The sequence below is a fragment of the Propithecus coquereli genome, unplaced genomic scaffold, assembly GCF_000956105.1.
Source record: "Propithecus coquereli isolate 6110/MARCELLA unplaced genomic scaffold, Pcoq_1.0 Scaffold9, whole genome shotgun sequence".
Lineage (NCBI taxonomy): Eukaryota > Metazoa > Chordata > Mammalia > Primates > Indriidae > Propithecus > Propithecus coquereli.
In genome coordinates, this window is record NW_012155284.1 from 15,261,506 (window position 1) to 15,274,955 (window position 13,450).

The 13,450-nt window shown below is 34.4% G+C and overlaps 1 protein-coding gene across 1 annotated transcript in view; it reads right to left on the reverse strand.

The window, feature by feature from the left end:
- CWC27 (CWC27 spliceosome-associated protein homolog (S. cerevisiae)) overlaps positions 1-13,450 on the reverse strand; it is a 225,672-nt gene that overhangs the window by 30,450 nt on the left and 181,772 nt on the right. The window contains exons 12-13 of the mRNA XM_012664624.1: positions 10,864-10,973; positions 6,024-6,127 (exon numbers count right to left, since the gene is read on the reverse strand). Coding sequence (XP_012520078.1) covers positions 6,024-6,127; positions 10,864-10,973 — 214 coding nt within the window. The remainder of the gene's footprint in view (positions 1-6,023; positions 6,128-10,863; positions 10,974-13,450) is intronic.

The window sequence follows — 13,450 nt, forward strand, 5'->3', positions numbered from 1 at the left end:
AAAAAGATTGATAAATCCAACTTAATAAAAATTCAAAACTTCTATATGTAAAAAACAAAAAAAAACCCCAAAATGAACCCAAAAAACAAATTTGAAAGACAAGCCACAGACTTTAACAAGATAGTTACGGTATCAGAATACATAAAGAATGACAAATCAATAAGGAGGAAAAAAAAAGAATATATTTAAATAATACTGTGTAAGTGAAAAAAACTTATAAAAAGCAAACGAGAACGTAAAATCAAATGGCATGCCACAGACCATTTCAAAACAGTTAAGGGCCAGTAAGGGGTTGCTGTGGAAACAGTAAAGATTCTGTTGTAGTGGGCCTAGGCCAATGATGATGGGCAGATTTAATTCCGAAAGTACCACTTAGGTACCACTTCAGAACAAGGCTCATAAACTGGGACCTGGAAGAAAAGATTCCCAGGATCTATAGACTGGGTCATAACTTGTGATAAAAGAGGACCATCATGGCACACACAATGACTAGAAATGCCTTATCCCAGCAGTTCTCAAAGTATAAGTTGGAGATTCCTATGTCTACAAGGTCAAAATTAATTTTGTATAAATACTAAAACAATTATTTGCCTTTTTCATTTTCATCCTTTCATGAGTATACAGTGAAATTTTTCAGAGAATACATGATAAGTGAGATTGACAGGATAAAGCAGATATGAGAATCCAGATGTTCCTGTTATGCCAGACTTCAGAGATTTACAAAAAACTGTAAAACAATGCAACTCTTATCACTAAATTTTTCTGTTTTGCGGATATAATCATTTTTATTCATTTATTTATTTATTATTCCAGGGTTTTGTGAGGGTACAAACATTATAGTTACACTTTATGTCTTTGCCTCACCCAAATGCGGGTAGATATTATCATTTTTTTATAAAGTATGTTATTTATGTTAACATATTATTGATAGCTATATTTCGTATAAACAAAAACTCTTTGGAGTTCTCATTTTCAATAGTTTTTAAGAGTATAAAGGGTCCACAGTCCAAAATTTGAGACCTGCTGCCTAGTTAACACTAAAGAGTGAAGAAAATTTCTCATTTGGCTAACTTGGGCCTTTATTGTTTCCAAGGTCTCCATCCTTACAGCTGTATTTGTGTTAATCTATACCAATCTGTTACCTATACCTGGCAATGTCCCATTTGAATGAAGGGGGAACTATAATTAAAATATTCATTTGCTGTCATTGCACCCTTCACTCAATACATGACTGAACTATACACAAATTATAGTATGTATTACATATAAAAAGGGGTTTAAAGCTTTGCTAGTTTGAGCAATGGCATGAAATTATGTTCGTATCTTATAATGAGGTCTGACTGGCTCTTAAAGTCAATAATTATTTTTTTTAACATCTGCATTATTGAAATTTCACTATTTTGGATACTCAGACAGGTGGTACTTGTTGTTTTTGTACTATGCTAACTCCAGAGGAAGGCATTAAAACTTCTTCAAGCCAAATCTTGGTTCTCAGAACTTCAATCTCTAGCAGAAAAAAACTGTCTGACTGATGGATAAAACTTATTTTTAATACCAGCCAAGGTGCAGTAATAATACTGAAAAAAAATCCAGATCCAGAAGTTTTAACCCATAGAATTATCTTAAAAGGAGAGTTTTTCAGAACCAAGAACAAGACCACTTAGAGATGAGGCTCCTGAGAAGAGGAGCTATTTTGAAACTTGTATAGTTTTATTAAAAACAGAAGCAAATCAGACTGTTTTTGTATTTTTAAATCATTTACAAAGGCAAAGCATTTCTTCTAAAATGTTATTCTCTTTCACAAAGCACTGCAAAGAACCTTAATTAATTCTTGAGATTATAATATCCCTAGAGGCACGTCTTAAATGATATTAACTTGAGAGTATAAATTGGAATGACATTTTGGGAGAGTCATTTGAAAATATTTAGCGGAAGCCTAAAATGCACACTCACTAAGTAATTCCAGTTTCAGAAATTTATCCTGAGAAAAATGGGCAATGACATATATACAAGGATATCCATTACAGCATTGTTTATAATAATAAAAACTGGAAAGAGCCTAAATATTCAACAACATGGCCCAGTATATTTGTGGTTCATCATATTATATAATGGAATACTACATGGCCATAATACAAAATATAAAAATTATGTCATAAAATTATGTATAATAAGGAGAAGCAGTCACTATATATTGCTGAGGGAAAAAGGGAAGCTATAGAACTGTAATACTTTATAATCCCATTTCTGCTTAAAATATGTATGTGCATAGAAATGTCTGGAAGGGTATAAATTAGTATGTCTAAACATATACTTTTACATATTTAGTATAAATAGCATAAATACACAAATTAATATGCATAAATTAATAGTATTTATCTTTGAGTTTGAGATCACAGGTGATTTTTATTTACTTCTTCCAAGAAGTAAAAGTCTACGTTCTGATTTTTCTACAGTAAATATCTTTTAATTATATAACAATTATTAAAATATTTATTTGAGACAGTCATGCAATTGTTAGTGTTTTTCAAATTTTTATAATGCTGAATACTGTATGTACTATGAAGAAAAGTGATGGAGGAGAGAGAAAGAAGAAGAGAAAGAGGGAAGAAGGCAGACAGATCATTATGTTTATCATTTTATCATGTATATTTGTTGTAAAGTTTTAAGTTAACCTTAGATTTAACAATCTGGAAAAAAATTTTCAATGGAACATACTAGTGAATAGTTAATGTTGATAAGATCAAAGTCTACTCTCACAGATTTAATTTTTCTCCTTTCCTTAGAAATGCCAATTTTGCTATGTCAGGAGCAGGTGGCTTTCTTTTTTTATAGTCTCTCTACTGCCTTGTCAGCTGCAGCTCTCTCAAAACTGTTTTGGGAGCTAATCAAGCTTTATCTAACCAAACCCAACTGGCATATGGACTTCATCCATATGGTCACATGAATCCTTTGGCTGATGCCTCCCGCCATGTGTCTAATCGGTTTTATAAAATCCATGCTTGAAGAAGGAGTCTATAGCCATGTGAGTCTGTGATGCTGTGGGACTAAGGAATACAGAGACAAAGAGACTACTCTGCCTGTTAAACTGGACTCTGATACCATCAATGCCACCAAATATTGGTGGTATACATCTGAACGAAGAAAGAATCCTAGTAATTCTGAGTGAAAAATTTCTATCATGCATTTCAGCTTAGATCTACTAGTAACACTTCTTTAAATGCCTTGTTAGTCAGTGAAATCTGGGAATAATTATCAAACACCATACGTACTGTTTACAATAGAATCATATTTCTTTTCTTTCTCTCCCCCGCTCACTTTTTTTTTTTTTTGCATAAAAAGTAGAATGCTGCTGAATGGTACCCAAATGTCTGTTGTATACCATGCCAATACAGCAGCTCAGCCAAAAATGCAAATAGAATAGTTTGCCAAGTAAAAGAAAACATAACAAATTGGTAATGGTTTCTATCTTGACAGAAAATGAAAATGATTCCTCAATGTGTGGCCACTCATGCGGACACATAAAAATGTCTTAGAAGTAATCATTCTACCTCAGATAACAGATCCTGACAGTGTAGTACAGAACACTGGCTGACTTTCACTTCTTAGAAAAGCGGCAACCGTGACCTAGAAAATAGTCTAGGAACCATGTAATTTATGCATAACACACATGCACATGCCAGGCACTCATAATATTTGCTATAAATCATTTTGAATACAAGACTCCTTTAGAATATGCTTTATGAGAAAGGATCTAAATCACCAGAGACTTGATAAATCTAAACTGGTTTATTTATGAACAGAAATGAAGTTGTTGCTTATCAAGTTACAATGGTCTTATCAAAATTCAATGGTCTATATTGCAACATAAGGGCCCTATGTATTCTGTAAGATTCTACATAGTGCCTTGAACACTTAAGATATTTTTCTTAGATATTAGATACAAGAAATACCAAAAAACTTCTGGAGGTACATAGTGTACAGCTGACTTTCTGTTTAGGAGATTACAATTGAAAGCAGAAATGAATGCCCTGAAAACCTGCTAATGGCTCCTTTAACTTATTCCCTGCTTCTTCACCACTTATTTTTTAATTCGGACGGAGAATTAACCAACATCATTGACCAGTTATTTTTACTCCCATGTCTGGTGAAGTTTTCCCATTTGTTTAACTTTCCAAGGAGAACGATAGATAGAAAATTGATTGTATTATGGAATCAGATCAAAAACAAGAATGACACTTTTAAAAACACATAATTGGTATCTGAAGCTAATGAGGAATTCAAATGAGACAATAGTGAACCAAGGGGCTAGGAAGAACCTTGGGAAGTTAAATGGTCTTGCCAAGTTGAAAGTAAATTCGAATCCTGTGGGTTATGAGTTTCAAATGAAACTTTTGGGGTTTGAATTTGTTGGTGACTTTCCTGTTCAATAAAAAAGGACTTAAGTGGCTTATAAAAAGGCTAAAAAAACTTATTGGGCATCAAACTGCTCTTACAAAACACCATCTTGATGAGTTAAGTGTAAATGAATCAGAAACACATGGGTCATATTTCCTTTAAAAATGCATATGGATTCAAAAATAAGGGGAAGAGGACTTGGCAAAACATTTTTGTGTGGTGGCTGAACCCAAAACATTTGAAAGATATTTTGAGACATTCAAGGAATCCAAAATAAAACTAAACCTGTCCAGTCATATAAAAAGCAGAAAGTTCTATGCAATGTGCATTTATCTCTATGGGTCAATCAACACTCACTGAGCCTTCACCTTTGGCACAGAACTGTGCAAGGAGCTAGCTTCTGCCTTCAAGCAACTTTCAATTTAAGTATAAACAAATATATATAAATAATAGAAAGTGATTAAAAGAGATCTAGGATTTTACAAAAATTGGCATTATAACCCACATCATATGAAAACTATAAATTAATGGAGACATATACAAGTGCTTTCAGGGTCCTAGCTTGGGTAGGATTCATTGCATTCAAATTGATATTCCCTCAGTCTTTTTGATTAAAGTTATACACAGTTGCAGAGTCTTACGTGTTTAAATGTTTTCTTAATGAGTGTTTTTATGTCTTTTTAAATGTGTGTCCCAGCCCTCCTTCCTCCACCCTGTAGATTTGTGAGTGCTCAACAAATCTTGCTGACTGGTTTCCTGGAGGATGGGAGTGTTGAACAGAGTTTTGAAATAAGGGAGATACTGTCTGGCAGGGAGAACCGAGGCTATGATTCTGGGTTGGGGTAATGGCACATGTGACGGTTCAGAGGCTCCAGAGGGTGAGTCATGTGTGGGGGGGATACACTGGCTTGCTTGCAGCAATGTGCCTAAGCCAGGGTGTAGTGGGAGGTGGCGGCAGTTAGGTGTGGGGAGCCCTAATACACTGCATGTGAAGTCAGTTTGAGGACAGAGGGGTGTGATAAAGAAAAACACAGTTTTTATTCTTTTTTTTTGCTGGTATAGGATGAAGTTCTAAGCAAAGGACATGTACATGCCATTAATTTATTTCTTATCAGTGTCTGAAAAAGCTGAAAAATATCCAAAAATAAAAATAAAATTATCTATGTACGTGTTGCTAGGATCCTGTAGATCATAAATTTGAAGAGGAAGTTAGTAGGATTATGAAATGGATTACTGAGTTCTAAAATGTGTGTGGGAAAGTATAAAAAATTACTGATTTATTGTCTTTTAAGGTTGTTTTCTAGTTGTTTAACATGAGTCTTGCCTTTTCCACAAATATTAGAAAGTCGCTTAGATTAGGAACAGTGTCATATATTTCTTGCGCATTTTTCACTGGCGAGCACAATACTGGAACACATTAAGCATCAATAAATACTTGTTTATTGAGTGCTTGGTGTGTTTATTTATTTCGCTTTATATTGAACTGAAATGAAGTTAAAGGGTGCCGAGACCCTATTGTGATGACAGTAAAGTCTGAAAAAAAAGATACATTGGAAATGACCCAATAGAATCTCTAATCTGAGCCTATTTGTTTGTGGTTAATATAAAGAAATCAAAGCCCTTACCATCCTTCATCATCTTCTACTTCTGTTTCAGAAATGTCATTTTCAGGAGTTTCAGCAATTGCTTGAGTGAGTTTAGATTTAAACTGGTTCAGCAGCGCAAGGGTCTGAAATAATAATTAGACTGCTAAATTTTCTGATATAGATAAATATAACTTTAAAAGAGACAGTCAAGTTTGGTAGAAAAGAAAATATCCTACTTGGATGTAAAACACTTAGATGTTTGATTTTGAAGAAAAATAACAAAACTGCCCTCAGGCTGTAACAGTGGGTGATATTAATAAATCTTGACATTGTCCTGTTTGGATTTCCACTGATATTTTTCCTTAGAGATAGATGACCATTTTCGGTTTTGGGGAACATAAATTTGCTTATGTAGAAGATACGTCAACTTTTAAAAACACATGCTTATTAATAGTTATATTTTTGATGTTCATAAGACAGGGAGGTAACTCACTAAGATATATGGAATCAAAAACAAAACACCAACAACAAGTAGTATTTTTTATTTAACAAATTTCTAAAAATGTAAAAATATCAATATTGGGAAGGTAGAATGAATGAACACATTAACTGTTGGAAGATGGATAAATTGGAATAATATCTTTAGAAAGCTGTTGATATATATCAGAAACTATAAGATGATCATTCCCTCTGATTCAATAATTCTAATCCTGGGAATATATTCTAGAAAAATAATCTGAAACACAGAAAATGGCTTATGCACAAGATGTGCACTGTAGCAATATTCAAACAAATGGAAAAAATGAAACACATTAAATGTCTATCAATAAGAAACTAGATAAATTTGGTAAAAAGCCATAAATATGCTGTTACACTGCTATTAAAAATTATCTACATGAAGCATTGTATTCTTTTGTTAAGTAAAAGAAGAAGGATACAAATATTACGTTGAGTATGTTTTTTAAAAAAAAGGTGGTGGGGGGAACATTCCTCTGAATTCTTGTTTGGCTCCCATGCTCTTTGTGGTCAAGAAGCAGCAACAAGTGGCTACAGTTTTGTAACCACATTGTCTCCTGGCTATACCTTAACAGCCTACTCCACAATTTCAGCAGAGAACACCAGCTAGAAAATTTTTTCCATTTTACAGGTTTAAAGAGCACCTTGTTATAAAATGGGATAAAGTATTACCAGGCTGAAATATCAACGGCCTAATCAATGTTTTGATATGTTGAATTCAATACTAAAATCCTCATAGTTCATAAGTAAAAGGATGAGTGATAGTTCAATCTGTGAATAACAGGTACATTAAAGAGTCCTAATAAATTCCGAAGCTCCAGAATTTATCTAGAGAATATCATTAAGATCACGTTTCATGAAAAGATTAAGTAGGTTTTGGAAGTCTAGAACCTAAATTTAATAAAAACAAGTAATGCCAAAATAACCTCAGGAAAAAAAGGCAGTGATTGCTAAAAAAAAGATAGTGAAAATTGCTTTATACATGTCTGCAAAATTTAATGCCCACATAGACAACAGCTGAAAATATACATATTACCACAGCTGCTGAATGAGGTGCGTTTTGGAGAAAATTTATAAATTCCTATAGAATATCATCATAGACATTCTGAAGGCTGCCTAGTGTGTTAGGTTTTAGATATTTCATCTGTTTTTAGAGTAGAGATGATAGAACTAAGCTCTTCAAACAATATTAACAGAGAAAGCATCCCTTGTTTCTAAATAACATTCATTTAAAAAAAAACCCTATTGTTTACAAACTGTTATTATATTTGCTTTATAATAAGAAAAAGATTACTGTAAAATATTGGAAAACAGAAGCAAAACAAAATAACTATTATCCTAGCACTTAGAATAACCATTGCTAAACATTTTGGTATATATCCTTTCAGGCTTTTTATGTGTATGTGTTTTTGTGAGTGTATGTATGTGTTTATATATCTACATCTATGTTATATAAAGATATGTCTCCATATGTATATTTCTGTATCTATCTAATCTACAGCTTAGAAGTAAACCCTATCAATTTTTAATGATGGACTTTGGTACATTTGGAAATGTCTTTTCTAAGGGCATGAAGAAAAATGAAAACAAAAAAGATTTCCTAGTGGAAAGAAATTTAAAAACTTAGTAGAAAATTATACTAGACCTAGATCTTTCTCCTTGAGTTAAAAATGGCAAGGCAGTTTTTAGAGTCAATTAATGAGCTATTGGCATTTGCTCAAAGAGGGGGGACTGTGGCAAACCAAAAACATTCTCTTGGTCTTTCTTAGCTTCTTCTGTATTCAAGATTGGACTCTCTCTAGCTGCATTCTAAAGGCAAGAGAAGGCACTGGGCAGAAAAAAAAAATCACAAAAATAATGGGGCACAGTACAGGGTGAAGAAGATAGGAGCATTTCTGTTTGGCATGTACAGGGGAATTACTCAGTCTTTTGGCTCTTGCTAAAGGAATGAATGATCAACCACTTACAGCCCAGCTCTTCAGCACAGGGAGAGCCTTCCCAGCATGGGGAAGCTATTCTGAAGGGGCCTGGCCTTGGCAGACTCTGTTCATGCATATCTACACCCAAGAGTCTCCCAACTGGCTTCTGTGCCTCCAGTCCTCCCTGCTTCCAGTCTACTCTCCACACTACAGCTAGGTCGGAAGGATCTTCCCCAAATGCAAATGAGATCAAATCACTTCCTCTGTCAATGGTTCCCCATTACCCTTAGGGTAAATCTAAACTCCTTAACTTTGCTTGAACTGACTCCTGCTTGCCTCTTTGTTTTCATCTTTCTCAATCTCTTACTTTATGTTATAGTCATATTTAACATTTTTTAGTTCTTTGCAGAGAGGTCAAAGACTTCTCATATATGTACTGTTCCTTTTGTCTAGCCACAACCCGCCTCCACCTGGCTATCTTCTGTTCAGTCTTCAAAAATCAGCTGACAGACTACTTTCTCAGGAAGGCCTTCCCAGATTCTTAGGCCATGTTAGGTCCTACTGTTAAACATTTACTTAGTTCCCTGTATCTGCCCTTTCATAGTGTTCACCCCCTTTTATTGGTATTATTTATTTAACTAGCTCTTTTTCTTGATAGCTCAGAGAGGGCAGGAATGTGTCCATGTGTTGACCAGCAAACACAGTGATTAGTACATGGTAGGTTCTTAATAATTATTTGCTACAAGGGAGAAAAAAAGAGGAATGCATGAATAAGAGTGATCCTTAGGCCGGGCGCAGTGGCTCACGCCTGTAATCCTAGCACTCTGGGATGCCGAGGCGGGAGGACTGTTTGAGCTCAGGAGTTCGAAACCAGCCTGAGCAAGAGCCAGACTCTGTCTCTACTAAAAATAGAAAGAAATTAATCGGCCAACTAAAAATATATAGAAAAAATTAGTCGGGCATGTGGCGCATGCCTGTAGTCCCAGCTACTCGGGAGGCTGAAGCAGGAGGATCACTTGAGCCCAGGAGTTTGAGGTTGCTGTGAGCTAGGCTGACGCCACAGCACTCTAGCCCCGGCAACACAGTGAGACTCTGTCTAAAAAAAAAAAAAAAAAAAAGAGTGATCCTTAGCATCTTTGGTAATATAGTCACTACCACTGCTATTCAGAAGACTTTGTGACTCCATGAAAACAAGTTAATAATGTATTTTTCTTAATTTCATTTGATGTGTTATTTCTTTTGAAAATTACAAATAAGATAATTCTCCATGATTACCATTTCTTATACCTGACTTCTTGTTGAACTTTCCTTGTGATTATTTTCATGCTAAGCACTGCTGTATGATGATCCTTCCACCAGTAATTCAGTGTCATTTATAATACAATTCTTGATTAGATTAATTTATCCAACTAGGTTTGGGCTTTTTAATTTACTTTTATTTTGCCTGTTTTATTTATACACCTAAAATGGCATGTCCTCATATATACATGTCAGCACCAAAAATAAATGATTTCAGTCTGCCCCCTAGCTTTTCAACATGAAAGGCTGCTGAAGAGATTTGTTTTATCAAGTGCCAAGTACTGCATGGTGTATATGGCTAACTCCCAAATTGTTGAGCTAGTTTTCTATCTCTTTTTGTTTTTGATTTCTCAAAATTTCCTTATATTACTATCTAAAGATTCAGAAATTACTTGCAATAAACTAAGTTTTATTTATAATAAAAATCAACTAGTAGATTAAATGCTTTATTTCCAGGCAGTGTGTAATTTCAAGCTAAGCTGGCTAGTTAGCATTTGAGATGCTGGGCTGGAAGAGACCTTCTCATCATTTATAATCACCACTTCTCCATTTCATAATATTCACTCAGACAGAGGTTCTACTTGAGCTTTTGAGGATATTTGGCTTTATAAGTTTCCTGTGCTTTATATGGGAGCACCAGGTTGAAACTTGAAAGTTTCAGGTGTTTTTACCTACAGTGGTCCGGAAAGAACTCTAGAATTTGGACTTTTACATAAGTGGCCAAAGCCCTTACCACCTTATATAAATACATCCTTTTTTTTTTTTGAGTTCGGGTCTTGCTTTATTGCCCAGGCTAGAGCATAGTGCATCATCATAGGTCAATGCAACCTCAAACTTCTGGGCTCAAAGTGATATTCCTGCCTCAGACTCCCAGATAGCTGGGATTACTGGTGCACGCCACCATGCCCAGCTATTTTTACTATTTTCTGTAGGGTTGGGGTCTCACTGTGTTGGCCTCAACAATCCTATTGCCTAGGCTTCCCAAAGTGCTGGGATTAGAGATGTGAGCCATCATGTCCTGCTGGCCCCTTTTTTCAAGAGGTAGTACTTCCCCTGATATATAATCAAATTAGGCTCCATTAAGCAACACTTGAAAATAATAAAGAGCCAATGAATTATGTGTGGATTTTGGTTTTTGAAGTTACCTGGTCTTCCCGGGAAGTTCCTTTCTTTGACTGTTGCTTCCTCAGAGCTTCATACTTTTGCTTTTCTCGTCTGTATTCTGCAATAGCACCATCTGGAGTGGCTTCTTTCTCTGAAGAATAATAGAATATTCTTAGAGTAAGTAGTACAAAATCTCTGTGGATTCATATTAATGTATATGCTGTCATTGAAAGGGAGGTCGGATTTTGGCTTGGTTTTCCTCCATTTAATTTCAAAACAAAACCAATAAGTTCCACCAGCTCCACAACTATTTCCTAAACTAGAAAGTGACTGATGTTAATTTATCAACAAATTTTATAAACATCTTTATTCTACACTGCACTATTGTGATTGTTCTCACTTACACTTTTAAGTTGACTACAAAATCACTTATCTCACTTTTAAAATAATTAAGATTTTCCTAAAATTCAGCAATACCATTTTACATTGTTCACTTGCCTTATAAGACACAATCTTTCAAATATTCATTGATTATTTCAATTACTTGCCACTTTTGTTTCCCAGTTATAACAATAACAAACTTCAATTTGATGACTTAATAGAAAGTAAATATATCTAACAGATAATTCAAGACTGTTACCAGAAGCAGACAAAAATAATTTTTACTAAATTAGAAAATAAATCTATGGTTTGATCGTACAATAAATCCATGTGAAGATTAGTTAACAGCTGGGTTCATAAAAAACAGTTTTGCCAAAAAAAAAAAATCCCAAGTACTAACATTTTACAATCCCTTACATGTATAAATATTAATAAAAATTTGTGACTTAAAAAAAAAAACCAAAAAAAACCCTATCTCTTCTTGTCTTTGGCTGGCAGACAAACGATGAGCCAGACGTAATCAAGAATGCCAGTAATCTTTCTACTCAAGCCTTAAAAGGTTTGTTCCTTACCTCTTTGTTACCTAGTAGGAAGAACATCAAGAATGTGCAATATATTAATGATCAGCCATTTTGTTCAAAAGATTTTCTAGTTTAAAAAAATGTGTGAACTAAGAAAACAATTTGTCTCTTTGTGGTTACCTAATATGATTTTGGTAGAACTTGAAAGGAATAATCAGTCTTATAAACAATTTTACATGCACTCTTTTAAAGTATATCCAACTCTTCTTTCAAGAGTGACAACTGTAAATGGTAAAAACTGAGCACATTAATGAAAAAGAAACCATTAAATACAGAAATAATATCTGAGGCACAGTTGTTTAGTAAACACTAGTGAAGGGAGTATGTCAGCATAATTGGTATATATAAAGTGATTGTTATAATAGGCTTAAAATTTTATTTTCATATTTTTCTGTTGAATTACATCTTTGAATACCTCTCTCCTTATCCTGTAGTAGTTGCATTTGCATTGTCCTGGGATCAAACACCTTGAGATGACTCAGGATCAATGCTTTTCTTTCCAGTGTCTTCTCTCACAACTCCTTTGCCACATCTACCTTGCAATGCTGTCATTTGGCTCATAACTATTACTCTTTGAACTCACCCTGTTCTCTTGACCTTCTAGCCTTAGCCTGTGCTATTCCCTCTTTCAGGAATGCTAAAAACACCCCATCTCTCCATTCCCCACTTAATTTTCCTTGCTCACTTCCTGCTCATCTTTTAGGTCTCAGCTTGGTTGGCACTTCCTTCAGGGAGCCTTTTCTGATTCCATTTTTCAAGTCTAGTTTGGATGTTCCTCCTTTGAGCTGTGAAGCTCAAAGGAGGAACCCTTTTAGCAGTTATCACACTTTATGGTAATTCCCCATTTACTCTTCTTTAACCCTCACTAGACATGAAATTCCTTGAGGAGAAGTCATATTTCCCTGGCACTGAAGACAGTGCTTGGCAAGGGTTAGAAGCCCAATGAATAGTCAAATAAATGAATGAAGTAATAATGAAACAGGAAAAGGGGAAAATAAGAAGGCAGTAGGCCAATGAGGACCCGCAACCTCACAGTTACAGTCAGTGCTTGTAATGCACCTGCAATCTCCTGATCCAAAGCATTTGGGGAGTCAATAATTTTTCTTTTCTGCCATTTCCTTATGGCAGAAATTTGTAAGATCCTAAGGAAAATTCTGATGAGTATCCATAGAATTGTTTAATGTTTTAATGGTTAAAACAAATGCAAAAGAGAAAGGACAAGTTCTTAACTTAGATTTTCAGCTACGAATGACTGAAAATCTTTATTTATGGTGGGAATTTTAAAATAAATGTTAAGGCAGCTGTAGATAAATTCAGTTACCTTATCACAGGAAAGTCAAGCTTACAACCTTCAAAACATTTTCAGCAGTGCTTATTTTAATGTGTTTCACATGCATCTTCTTAAATATGGTCCCCTTAAACAAGGACCAACCACCTGATTTCACTTTTAAGGAATGTGTGGGAAGCAGAAAATTAAAAAAAAAAAAAATTATGCCAAAAAGAAGCCTTAAAAATCAATTTAAAAAAGTTAAGGATAGCAAATTTAACTGTAGGATAAAGCAAGTAAATTCTATAGCTATGTTGTTTATAATATTAAAAGGCCTTTTAATAACTTAGAAAAATAGTCATCTCATTTAGGAAACTGAATGATAATGACAGAATTTTT